The 13,853-nt window shown below is 44.9% G+C and overlaps 1 protein-coding gene across 9 annotated transcripts in view; it reads left to right on the forward strand.

Annotated features, from left to right (window-relative positions):
• The first annotated feature begins 6,701 nt into the window (after nucleotides 1-6,701).
• CFAP69 (cilia and flagella associated protein 69) overlaps nucleotides 6,702-13,853 on the forward strand; it is a 40,234-nt gene continuing 33,082 nt past the window's right edge. Inside the window, exons 1-4 of one of the 9 annotated variants that reach the window (XM_005282409.4) lie at nucleotides 6,702-6,992; nucleotides 8,438-8,491; nucleotides 10,852-10,917; nucleotides 11,815-11,924. In XM_005282409.4, the coding sequence (XP_005282466.2) occupies nucleotides 6,873-6,992; nucleotides 8,438-8,491; nucleotides 10,852-10,917; nucleotides 11,815-11,924 (350 nt within the window). In that variant the 5' untranslated portion in view covers nucleotides 6,702-6,872. Of the gene's footprint in view, nucleotides 7,646-8,367; nucleotides 8,492-10,851; nucleotides 10,918-11,771; nucleotides 11,925-13,853 lie in introns of those variants that run through there. The other 8 variants (XM_065583045.1, XM_008169515.4, XM_042861247.2 and 5 more) reach the window with 8 other exon arrangements.

Consider the following 13,853-nt stretch of genomic DNA (forward strand, 5'->3'; position numbering starts at 1 on the left):
ACAGACCTCTGGTGCCCTACCTATTAGCCTATACTGCCTCTCATTGCTTTATGTAATTTAAATTGAGCTCAGAAGAAAAACGCACTGAAATGTATTCTCACTCAGAAAAGTTATGTACAGTAACAACAGGAACCTCTCAGGGTCCACCTTTGTAAAGTATGTGGCATGTGGTGAATTAAAATTTTCTGATGCAAAACACTATAAAAAGGATAATTATTATCAATTTGCAGTGAAAGAGATGGCTCTACCATATAAGCCAGTTGTCTGGGATAGCAAATTTCATAAAATGTTTGTGTGGTTGACTGCAGGTTTGTAGGGGTTGATGTTTGCCTAGAGCAGCAGAACCTCTAGAGTCAGCCCTGTACAATGTTGCTTTTATCCCATGTAAAAAAGCTTGATTCATGAAGAAGTTGCAGTGAGAGCAAATGAATCCTGGCAGTGTGATCTTTGGAACACTCAACCAGTAAATGTCTCATGACCTAAGCTTATAATGTACAGAAAATGCTGCCCAATTTACATATGGTTTCCATACATTTGTCAGTCAAACCATACACAGTTAAAGCTGTAATATTCCGGTGTATTTTTTATCTATTTCTGAAATTCAGAAAGTTTAGTTCAGCTTACAGAACACAGGATTGACTGCCTAGACAACAGTCCAAAAAAATTCATATCATCAGATTTATCCAAGGTTAAATGAGTTGCAAACCTGTAAGCATTATCAAGATAATCTGTATGAGGAAAATATAGATAAAAATGTTCAATAAAAAAACAACGTTTGAGTTATAGCCCAAATCCCATATAATAGCTGAAGAATTCACAGTGCAGCTCAGGGATGAAGGGTGTAAAATTGGCCTTTGCATGCCTAAAGCCAGGTCCACTCTATTCCAGGTCACTCTCCTAGCATAATTTAGAGCAATCTCCAAGCTACGACTACCAAGGAGGGTCCCTTTGTCACCCTAACCCTAGCCTGGGATGCTTTAACTTTTCTAACCTTAACCCCGGCCTAGAGAGTCCTACCCTTTATAATCCTAACCCTAGCACAGGAAGCCTCAGAGGGTGGGGGCAGAAACTCCCTGTGAATGGGGGGGGGAGGCAGAGGAATGGGATGGGGAATAGGGTTGCCAACCTTCCAGGATTGTCCTGGAGTCTCCAGGAATTAAAGATTAATCTTTAATTAAAGATTATGTCATGTGATGAAATCTCCAAGAATTCATCCAACCAAAGTTGGCAACCCTAGAGGGGAAGTACTGAGACTTGGAGGGGTGTGGGGAAGCCAGCCTGAGAATTAGGGTTCTGGGAGTTCCTACCTGCTCCCAGGCCTGTTCCAGCCCCTCTGGGTCCTGATCTCTGCTCCTCAGCCAATCCTGGGCCCCGGGGTGGCTCCTTCAGTCCATCCAGCTCCTGCTCTCACTTCTGCCCCTGCCTCTGGCCCTGGGCATGCACAAGTTTACATAGGGGCAGCCCCTATAATATTTCTATTGCAGGGCACTAGCACCTGCCACCCCCATTCTGCCACCCCTGGGAAACCCTACCTTTTTTAACTGTAACAAGGTGGCTTGCCCCTTTAAGGACCTTGTGGTACTCTGTTCCGTCCTTTTGGCCCACCTTGCTACACCTGTGCAGGATTAGATTGACAAGGAAGCAAGCCCACCAATGGGGGCTGGTGGGGGAAGTAGAGTAGACAAAGTGGTCTGTGGTGAGCAAGGAGCTGTCAGAAAGCAGGGCTTACAGCAGAGCCAGTCTCCGGGCAACCACGGGTATGTCTACATAGCAAAGAAGAACCCATGTCTGTCCCATGCCAGCTGACTCAGGCTTGCGGGACTCAGGCTGCAGGGCTGTTTCATTGCTGCGTAGACTTCTGGGCTCAGGGGACCCTCCCACCCCACAGGGTCCTAGAGCCCAGGCTCCAGGCCAAGCCTGGAAGTCTACACAGCAACAAAACAGCCCAGTGAGCCAAAGTTGGCTGGCACAGGCCAGCTGTGGGTTTTTCTTTGCTATGTAAACATACCCCTAATGAGCACAGCTGGCCTGTAGTAGGCTGCCTGTTTGACTATACTGGCTGATTGGTTGCAAGAGTCAGCAGACCAGCTCTTAGGCCTAGCATCAGCAGTAGTTTGGTAGCTATTCAAAGTATTTGCCTATAGTGGATTTAGCTCCTGCTTTGTTCTAGCCTTAGCCCCAAACCTGCCCCTACCTTGCCTCACTCCAAAAAACCCAGTTCTGACCTCTGGCTCTCATTCTTGACCCTGGCTCTGACCCCGAGCTCTGATTCCTGGCTACCAACGCCTGCTCTGACTGTTGGGCCTGACTTCTGCTCCAACTACCAGGTACAATTGCCCATGTCCTGATCACATGACAGGAGCCTAGCAGGAACTGATCAGGGATTAGAGCCTTGTGGAAAACCTTGGGTGTGCCAGCTCCTGGGCAGTGAGATTGAAGCCCAAGAACTAGAGCTGATGTTGGGACAGTTTATTGCAGCTGGGGCCATGCTGCAAAGAAGAGAAGACTAACAGCCCACATGGGCTGACGATTTGGTTGTTATGCTGTTTTTCCTCGGACTTTAAATGAGATCCTCAGGCCCCGAAAGACATTGGATTCTGCTATGTGGCCTGACCAGGGGGCCAAGTCACACCAATGGCCAGACTGAGCCAGAAAGGGCATAGGGAAACTGAGGCAAAGCTACTGAAATACCACTCTGGCCAGGAGGGGGCATGCTGGTGCAGCATCTCTGTAGCAAGGGAGTGGGACTTGTCTGGGATCTTTTGAACTCCCCTCCAAGAAAGGAGGAACCAAATGTAAATAAGGTAAAAGGACTGGACCCTGGATAGGGATACATGATTTAGGGTGTGTTTGGGGTGAATGCACTCTCCCTTTTCTATGGAGAGGAGGTAGCCCTTCCTTCTGAGAGTGTGAGAGGAGGTGGCCTCTCTCCTCAGAGTGAGGGGAAGTGACAGTTGGAGGAGAAGAGGGGAGATGGTTGAGGGACAGAGGCAGGCAGCAGAGAGCCTAAGGGAGAGAGATCAAGAGAAACAGAGTCTGTGAGTAAACTGAGAGAAGCAGGGTGAGGGGAGGGGGCAACCAGAAGGATGGAGGGAAGCCAGGACTCAGAGAAACCAAGAGTAAATTGAGAGACAGACTGAGCAGGACAGACATGTGCAGGAGAGGATCTCTTTAGTTTAAAGCTAGCTGGTCAAGTCAGTCCATAGTTGTTGGCATGTTTCTGAGTATCCATTCCTGTTTGTGCCTGAGCATTGGTTCTGGTCATCTATCATTGTCCCCGAGATCCAGAACAGGAGTACTGCCTTAGACAAAGGGATGTTTATTTGTTTGTCTGATGAGCATGGTCATCTGCAGAGAAAATAAAGGTATATTTACATAAAAAGTAAACAAAGCTGTCAATGAAGCCAGTGTGGGGGAGAGCCTCTTGCACGGGTCTGAACTTCAAATGAAAAGTAATTGAATCAACTGACAGTATACAATATTGCTGTATTATAAAAGTGTATCAGGTAAAGTCTTTTCTGAAAGCTAATGACGCACTGGTGATTAATATCATTGTGAAATGTATGTATTAATGATATATGAGAAAAAATGGATACTCACTGATATTATGCTTTAAATTTTGTGACCAAACACAGGGAGAAACAGGTTTTTCCTCAGTCAGGAAGAAAGGTAGCACTATGGAAACAAAACAATGGAAACCCCATTTATATACAAATCAGCAGGGAGATGGGAAGTCCACAAGAAGGGAAGAAGAGCATAAGGTTATCCTGAGTCTTGCGACAAAACAGTGAGTTTAGGAAGATATATGGAGAGAGAAGCAGCCATCCTGGCATCCATCACTGGATAGACACAAGGAGCCAGAGCTCTTTCAAGCTGAGAAAGATGGGTCAACCAAGGCGGTTAGAGTCTCTGGGAACTGAATATATGTGTCAAACCTGCTTAGACAAAGATCTTTCACCTAGGAAGACAAGGGAAGCCAGCAACTAGTACTTCTGTGGAAGGTTCTAACTGAGAGAAAGTTAGTCTTGGCTGGAAAGAAAAAGTAAGAAATCTACCTTGAACCAAGACTATAGCCAGGGCCGGCTGCAGGGTTTTGGCCGCCCCAAGCAGCCAAACAACAACCAAAAAAAAGCCGCGATCGCGATCTGCGGTGGCAATTCAGCGGGAGGTCCTTCGCTCCGAGCAGGAGTGAGGGACTCTCCGCCGAATTGCCGCCAAACAGCTGGACGTGCTGCCCCTCTCCAAAGTGGGTGCCCCAAGCACCTGCTTGGTAAGCTGGTGCCTGGAGCCGGCCCTGACTATAGCTTGTTGAATTAAGTCTTAGCCACTAGAAAGCATATTTTACTTTTATTTTCTTGTAACAGTTTTGTCTTTGTCCTTTTACTTAAACTCACTTAAAACCTAGCTTTTTTGTTAAATAAACTTTTTACTTTTATTCTAAATCAACCTGAACTGTGTTTGATTTGAAGTGATTATTAACTCCAGTTAAAGCAACAAGCTGCTGTGCATTTGTCTCTTTAAAGGAGATTTGCTGGGCATAGTGCAGTCTGTGCATTGTATGAGGTGAAGGAATGCAAGGGATGGATTGTAATTTATCTGGTGCGGAAGTATATGTAATGTGGAGGTGTGCATATGGTGCTTGTGGTGATGGAGTGGTACAGTGTGCAGGGACCCAGCTGTACAGCAGGCTGAATACTACAAAAACATTGTTTAGTTCAACTATTTTTGGCCTATTTTAATGCATACACCCAAATGGATATGTTTACTAACGTTTGGAGAATATCTGTTCTCCATACAAATAACCACATTTGCATGGAAATAAGGGTATTCATGATGCACCATGAGGAATTCTGCTGCAGTCATCCAGTCAGGGACAGTACCAAGTAACTGAAGTGAATAACCACACAATAACCGAGCAATAGAAGTGAGCACATGGCAGACACCTAACAGACTGAACATTATTTGTCCAAATTATCTACCAAATAGTTAAAAATAAGGAAAATGAGAAAGAATCTGGATAAAGGCATGAAAAAATTCACAGACTGGAAAAATAATTTAATTAATTGGATAGTTAATGAAAAATAAATAAGGCAACCAGTCCTGTTAGTGCAGGTAGTGGGAAGGATTGTGTAGTGGAGGGTGCATGGCACAGTATGGCGGGAGGTTTGCCAAGAGTCAGGACCCCAGCTCCATTATTGTGTGCAGGGGATAGACTCCCGGATTCCAGAAAGTGTCAGGGAAAGTAGGGGGATGTTAGTGTGGGGGAGAGGTGAAATTTGGTACAGCATGTCCAGTTCTATTAGTGTATGTGGTCTAAAGGAAAGGGTGGATCCCCGCGCGCTTGGTCGGCGCATGGGGCTCTCCACCCTCGCGACCCCTCTGCGTGTACTCCAGGAGGTGGGCGCTGCATTGTCACCTCCTGCTCTCGGCTTCCTGTGGCGGGCCCTGCGGGAGGGCGCTCCCCGCCCACCCCTCACCCCGGGCCCTCCGGACCTTTTTCTCGGGCCCTTGTTCCGTGAGCCCCCCCGGCTCCCCCGCTCCCATAATCCGAGCCGGCTGCACACTCTGCAGCCGGTCCGGTTTCGGACCGCGTCCAGAGACCACCTGTACACGCTCGTGCTCCACACGTTGCATCACCTCACCCTCGTGTCCCGCCCCGACACCAGGTGGAGGGACTATCTGCTACCTGTGGAGGGTGAGGAGCCCCGGTGGGCCAGCCTTTATTCCACCTTAGTTCCCAGGCCCGCCGGGGACATTGGTTGGCGGCTCCTTCATGGAGCTGTGAGCACGGGCGTGTACTTGGCGCGGTTCACCCCTATTCCCGAGGCCTGCCCATTCTGCGGCATCAGGGAGACCCTGGCGCACGCTTACCTTGAGTGCGCCAGGCTGCAACCCCTTTTCCGGCTCATCCAGAACCTCTTGCTGAGGTTCTGGCTGCACTTTTCCCCACACTTGTTTATTTATGCACACCCTATCCGTGGCCCCACAAAGTCGCGGGACCTCCTCGTCAACCTCTTCCTGGCACTGGCCAAACTTACCATCTATAATACCAGGGAGAGGATGTTGGACGAGGGGGTGCTCTGCGACTGTGGGGCCTACTTCCATACCTCTTTGGTCTCACGTCTCCGGGCGGAGTTCCACTGGGCAGCGTCCGCTGGCTCCCTTGCCACCTTCGAGGAGCAGTGGGCGCTGTCTGGGGTTCTCTGCTCGGTGTCCCCATCCGGTTCCCTGATTTTGAACCTTTGACCGTCACCTCGCTCCCTGTTTTTTTATTAGTTGTCCCAAGTAATCATTTGGTCTCTGGGTCCAGTGGTCCCTCCCGCTAGGCTGGGGGAGGGGCCTTTAGTAGTGGGCGGGTGAGCCCGCCCACTTCCCGGTTTGCCAATACGACCTCCTCTAGCTGGGTGAGGTTTCTGGGAGTGGGTCTGACACAGCCCCAGCCACGCCTTGCAGGGGAAGGGGAAGAGGGACATGCTGTGAAGGGGGTTGAGGTGGAGAGATGCACTGTGAGGGAGAAGACTACCCGGGAAGGGGGTTGAGGTGTAGGGGGAGGCATTGTGAGCGAGAGGGTTGAGGTGGGGAGGGACGTCCTGTGAGCGAGGGAATTGCTGGGGGCGGGCGGGGGGGATGTGGCAGCCTTCCCCCCTCCCCCCAGTTCTCTCCCTGTGCCGGCCACTAGGGGGAGCTTTTGCTCTGATTTCCGCGCGTTCGAACGCGCCCTGGCAGCTGTTCGGACCCCCTGGGGCTGCCGTAGGCGGCTTCCCCCGCTGCCATGGGAACGGAGCCCGGCCTGTGTTGGTGCCCCGGCACTGGAGCAGGGAGGTGGCGGCTGCTGCACGAGCCCTGCACTGACCCCGACGTTCACCGCATCGATGTCCTCGCCGGCCGGGTCCGAAGTCGCCCCGGCCCCATCCCCAGCCCTGTCCCATCTGGCCGGCAGGGAGAAGCGCAGGCCGAAGCTGGTCTCGGACAGTGACCTGCGGACCAGCCAGGTGGGCGCGACCCAGGGTGACCGGCACCGACAGTGCGGTCCAGGGGAGCGGGCCGGGGGCGAAGCACGGTCACTGGGGGAAGGAGGAATGATCCGCTCAGCCCCCACCACCCCCAGCCCCCTTCACTCCCCGTCCCCACCTCGTCTCCTGGGTGATGCTGCGTGCGGAGGCGCCTTTTGTAGCTGCCCTTAGGAAGCCCCTGCTAGCCCTGGCACCAGGACAGGGGAGAACCCGCCGGTCTCGGGGCCTCTCCCCTTCCTCAGCTGTGAGTCCTCCCGCCTCTGCTGCTCCTCCTCGCTTTCCCCCGCAGCAGCAGGAACCCGACCCGGCCCTGAACAGCAGCCGCGAGACCCCACCGCCATCTGCTGCGAGCTGCAGCACAGCCAAGAAAGGGGGTTGGCGGGGTGAGGGGGCTCTCGGTGGTGGAGAAAGACAGACAGACAGTACTGAATTCGTGTACAGTTGGTTCATGTTTGGGGGGTTGTTGCTTGTTTTGACTGAATGAAAGCTTGGCTTTTGTACAAGGGGATGGCATTTGCCCACGGAAGGTTCCTGCTCGTCCCAAGTGGACTTTTCAATTAAAAAAAAAATCTAGTTCGTGTGGATGTGATGAAGATTGAAGCACGTGTAAATTGGTTCAGTGCTGCATCTGGGTGTGTATCACCAAATCAATTCCCTGCCATTGTAGGGGCTTGTGGCACATGCTAGTTTAGTCTCATAACAGCTGTGACACGTCAGTTTAATCCAGGGGTAACTGGGTGGGGTTTAGTGGCCTGTGATGTGCAGATGGTCAGACTAGACTTTTTTTTTTTCTGGTCGTCTCTTCTGGCGTCAAACTCAATCAATACAAAAGGGGAAATGACTGCCTAGGAAGTAATATTGTGGAAAGGGATAGGTTGTGGAGGTGGTATGGGTAGAGGGAATGCAAATGGAAATCTGGGACTCCTATCCAGGCATTTATATAAATCAAAAGAAAACTCTATATTTTGAATTATTATTTATTTATTATTATTGTAGCTTCGAAACCACTAGAGTCTCAGGGCTTGTCTTCACTGTGGGCTAAATCAGCACTGTTGCAATCAATGCAGCAGCGTCGATTTATCAGGTCTGGTGAAGATGGGAGAGCACTCTCCTGTCAACTTCAGTACTCTACCTCAACAAGCGGCAGAAGCTATATCAATGTGAGAGTGTCTTCCGTTGACATAGCACGGTGTAGACACCTCAGTAATGTAAATTATGTAACTAAAATTGCGTAACTTACATCAACTTATCCTGCAGTGTAGACAAGGCCTGAGTCTCATTATCTATGATATCCCTCGCACCCCTCACTAGAACTATAGCCTCAAAGTTTAGGTCCTTATTTGTTCATATTTAACATTGTTCAATTTTAGCATTTTTAAATATTGAAAAAAATTAAGAGCTGTATTTGTTTGTGGTGTATTCAGTTGAAGTCTGTGGACCTTAATCGTGTCATCAAACTACTTGAAGATTCCAACTCGGTAAGTACAACATGAGGAAAAAGGCTTGTGATACATTTTATAAGGGTAATAATAAAATACATGTTACAATTAAATACACAAATAAAACTAAGATAGCCAGATATTGAGCCCCAGTGGTCAGGACTACAAATCCCCAAAGTGGAAGAATTATACTGGTAGAATTACAAATAAGTCTTTCTTTGAAGATATTCAGTGTCAAGGAGCAATGGTACCCATGAACATTTATGTTAAATATTCATTCATGTGCCTAAATATGGACTTTCACAAAAAATTGTTGCAAATGTGTAGATTATAGAATCCAGGTGGGCAAATGACACAGTGTTGGTGTGCAATTGACTGTCCAAGATGGCAACTTTAGATTGTGAAACCCAACACTAAGAAAGCAGTTACAACATCTAGAATTGTTTAAAGCTTGTCAGCATGCATGTAATTGCCCATATTAACTGCTAACATTTCTCTAGGGGCTTGAATTGGAGGAGAGAGAACATTTATAAAGCTCAGGAGTCAAGAACAAATGGGACTAAATAGACACACAGAAAAACAGTAGCAATTATAGCCTGGACCTCAAAAACTATTTTTGGTCTCTGTAGAAAGATTTGACAAATCAAATACACAAGAATTATAAAAGTTCCCTGTGACTGTAAAAGCATAATAATTTATAGTCTTTAAGCAACAGCTTCATGGAACATATCAAATTGATGATTAAAAAATCTAAGAAGAGCTAGTCTTTCTCTCTCTTTTCTTTATGATATACAGCTGAAAGAGTAAGCTGTGCATGATCTTCATAAAAATATTTTTTGTGAGATTGTGTGCTGCACCTCCAGGAGGCAAAGCACACATAGGTGCAACATGGGGAAGGAGGCCTTCAGATTCTGGGCTGGTGGGCTTGAAACAACTGCTGGTCTAATTTAGAGCAACTCCTTGGCTACTCTAAATTAGCCTTGCCTAGTGGCAAAGGAGCCCAAAATGGCCACAGTGGAGTGTTGTACAGTGCCACTATTGACATGTCCTGACATACCCTTAGTCCCTTTTCCAGCACTGCCCCTTTACCAGGTCTATACAGTGCTGGCATTGAGAGATTCTTGGCTGCAAAAGGGGATTTTATGCAAGATATGGGAACTGTAGCAAAGGAGAGAATTTGGACAGTTCTAGAATCTGAGCTTTATTAAAAAACTGGTCGGTATCAAAAATGGTGCTTCAGAAGAATGGAAAAATTAGGGGCTTGTATGCAGGAGGGATCACCTCAGTAGGAGTACAGATAATGGGAACTGCAACTCCAGAGTGGAACTCTTGTCCTTTTAATCCACTATCTTTCCAGTAGTAGTGGGCAGTGGTTAAGTGGACGAAGAAGACAAATACAATCTTGCCTGGCTCGTATCCATTCAGAGTGCTGCTGCAAAGCTCACCTTTCTAGCTCGTCACCTTGACCATGTAATTCCTCTCTTTGCATCCATCCACTGACTCTTTTCTTCATTGCATCAAACTTAAGCTGCTTGTTTTCATTTCTAAGGCCCATCAGGACTTATGCCTAACCAACTTAGTGCTTCTCATATGCTATCAAGTTGTCGACGCTCACCTCCAGTTGGCCAATGACACCAGTCTCCATCACCACGTGTTAAATTTTCAAACAAGCTTTCTTCCACACTGCCCCATATGCTTTGTAGGCACTCTCCCTAAACATTTACAAAGCTACCTCATTATTCTCTTTCAAATCCCTCCTTAAAATTCTCCTTTGTATGATGCCCATCAAAAACTTGACAGTTGGTGTGTTGTGACTGCTGCCTATCGTACTGACCAAGAGTCCGAAACAGAAGTTGCCAGTGAAGGCAGACAAAGAACAACAGGCTGATGCATACACTACTTAATGTGGCATTAGACATTTTCATAACAACAATTTGTGATGCCTCAGATATAATACAACATTTCTGAATAAATCTATCCTGTGTCAATGCATCTTTAATTACATCAGTATGCCTAATTTTAAAATCAAAATGCCATGCCATACCATACTTTCATACAGGCACTATACCAATAGTGATGGCATACTGCTTCACTTATCAGACAACCCTATAGTGCTGTCAGATGCTTTAATCCAGTGAGCCCACATGTTCAACCAAAATATCCATTACTAAAAGACTCTGCAAGATTATAGGAATGTGTTCTGTGCATTTAAAAATATATAGTTAGATCAAAAAACTAATCCTGCTGCTGAACACTTTCAGAATTTCATAGTATCTTGTGCCTTTTCAATCTATTTTTCCACTTGCACTTGAACTCAAAAGGGAACAGAACAAGATCATTTAAGGTTTTAAAGGCACACTGCAATTTAAAGTTAAGGGTTTTTATTTTTTCTTTTTAAGAATGATGAGGAGGAAAGACAGCTAGAAACTCTCAAGAAAGTGATGAAGAAGTATGAGACTGGGCTTGTATCCTTTTTTTTCTTTTCTCCTCCACGGAAACTACAGTTCAAATAAGATGTGGTATTTTATATTTTTTTGATATTTTTGACTTTTCAGCAAAGTGGCTTATCATTGGCTACATTTCACAGAGATGTATAGCTTTACCTGATAGCAGCAGTGGTTCACTCATAATTTAATCACTGGCTTAGAGAAGGCCTTCTATGCACACTTATCATTGCTAAGGTTGCTTGGATAAGAAATATTCTTTCGATGCTTGGGGCTACCTGCTTCAAAATAGAATAGAAAAATCTCAGTAAGCAATAACATAGAAAAATGTAGATAAAAGGCTATACAAACTTAAATGTAATTTCAGCTTTTACAACTCAGCACAGATATGGTTTCTAAGCGCTATATTGATTAATACTTAAGAAATGCGGATAAGAATAACAAGGACTAGTGGGCATAAGGTGACATTTAAATAAAACCAAACCCAGATTAATTAGCTGGACACTTTTTTATATATATAAGCAGTACCAGTGGTATGTAACAAATTTCTAGAAATGACAGGTGAGCCTAGGTATAAAGATTACCTCACAAATGTGTATTTGGTTCACATTTTCAAACTTGAATGCCTAAAGTTAGGCATATAAACCCATATTTAGGCGTACTTTTCAGTGGTGTTTAGTGCCCACAACTCCCATTGATCTCACTGGGTAAGAAAGCTCAGGTGCTTCACACATTTGAAAATCAGGCCACTTATAGTTAGGGATTTATGTGCCTAATTTTTAGTTATCCAAATCTGACTGTGTTGGACTAGAGTATTTCTTTCTGAAATTAAAGTTTATTACAAGAAATAAGTTCTTTTTTTTTCTCATTCTCAGGAGTTCTAACAGTCTAATTTCCTTAATTATTGAACATTAAAAGCCTCTTAAGGATTTAGCACAAATATTTAAAATTCTTAACCTATGTGCAGAAAAAATTCAGGACCAAGAGGCTTTCATAGAGCCTACATGTGAAATTCTTAAATTATGCGGGTAAGTACATCAGTCTTTAGTAATAAATAGCACTGAGGACTTATATAAGTGATATACAACTGTTAAGTGATTTTTACAAGACACCTGTGAGTTGAGTAGGCATACACTGGTTCCCCTTCTTTCCCTTTTATAAACTTATTTTCTTTGTGTATGATTGCTGTAGACACAAAAAGACCGTTTTTAGTAGTTCAGTGACTGTAGAACTATCTATTGCTGCACTCAGGACTGTATTATAATTAACCCCTGGATACCAGAAAGCAGGATTCCCACAGGTGTCTCATTGCCTGCAGTAGGGTGTTCTGGGACTATTGGCCCCCAAGAGATTAAACAATAAATCTTGTTAAGGTGTGTTTTGTTGTTTCAAAATGTTCTCCTGGTGAGTTAAAAACCTGAGATGAAGCGAAGGGACCTTAATAACTTTAGGTAAGCTTTATGAAGTGATAAACTTTAGATCAATTTATTGGGGAGGGGGTGGCATACAAAAACAATTTAAGGGTTTTGTTTTAGTTTTATCGATTTTAATCTACTTTAGAATTTAACGTTTAATTGTGAGGGCTTTTTAACATCTTCATTGCCATACTACTCTACATTATTTTAAAATCAGAATAAAATGTCATTCATTTTATGTTTTCCGTACTTTCCTTTTGGTTTGAAAATTGCAGCCATAATAATGATTATACAGAAGACTTCCCCTTAACTTTTTTGATCGCTCATTTTCAGCTGATAAATATAGCAGTGATACAACATTGCAACTGAACTTCTTACTTCTCTGAGCATAATTAATTGTGCTACTTTGCTGCCCCACGGTGGTTAATGAGAGAATACATCATGAAGTTTTCAAGTTGCTTCTGTGTATGGCAGCAACATGACAAACTTTGCAGTGAAGGTGTAAGGTCCATACAACATAGTATCAGTTCAAGTGAGAAGTACATTTTCACCTATTGTAGAGTTCAGAAATAATACTAGTTTCTGCAGTGAATGTATGGATATGGCTTTGGACCCCAGTTCTTTGCTTTAATTTTTGTCTGATAGGGATGTTTCCACATTTCAGTGCTTTTACAGGTGAGAAGGAGAAGCCAATAATTAGAGTAGGTGTTACTTGGAAGTTCCTTTTAGCAGCTGGTCCTGTCGTTCCTACAATTTTCCTCTCTTCCACCACTACTTTTATTTTTTTTGCTTATCTTGCTCACACTTCTTTCTTTCTCACCGTTTCTGTCTCTTTCTCCCCATTTGTCCCATTATTTTCTCTCTCCCTTCTTTTCTTCTGGCTCTGCTGCTGATACCAACAGGGGATCTTTCCCTTTCCTAACCCCTCTCCAGAAAACCTACAGCAAAGCTGTGCATGCACTATGTCATGAACGGAGCATAACATCTGAATACTTAATTGAATATGAGGGCAATTTTAGAGCATGTATTTATTACATAAACTCTGTGCTCATGGTATCTGAGTGAATTTATCTGAACAATACCCCAGTTTAAAGAAATAATCTGACTCCAAGTAGCCTAAATACAACTAATAGTTCTATTTTTCCACATTGCTAGCTGTCCTGCCTAGGGATCGGTTCCTTTTTCCTCATCTGTGGTGAGCATGTCTATTCACAGCCTGCCTCTGGCATATGACTGATGTCACCCCAGTTACTGAGCTTAATCTTCCATACTTAAATGACATCTGTTTGCTGGGATTATTTCCTGGTTTACCAAATATGAATTACTACAATGATACCTGTAGGCATTTACTTCTACCAGCCAAAAAATGAGTTGCTAGACCATGAAAGTAAACATTTTGTTCTGGGATCAGTGTCTGCAAAGAATATACTTGAGGACAGTTTTTCCAAGACATCTTCAAGGAATTTCATAGGATAGAACATAAGATATTGATTTTTCTATCAGATGTTGGCACCAACATGAACATGTTTTGATGAATCTATT

The sequence above is a fragment of the Chrysemys picta genome, chromosome 2 (genome assembly GCF_011386835.1).
Source record: "Chrysemys picta bellii isolate R12L10 chromosome 2, ASM1138683v2, whole genome shotgun sequence".
Lineage (NCBI taxonomy): Eukaryota > Metazoa > Chordata > Testudines > Emydidae > Chrysemys > Chrysemys picta.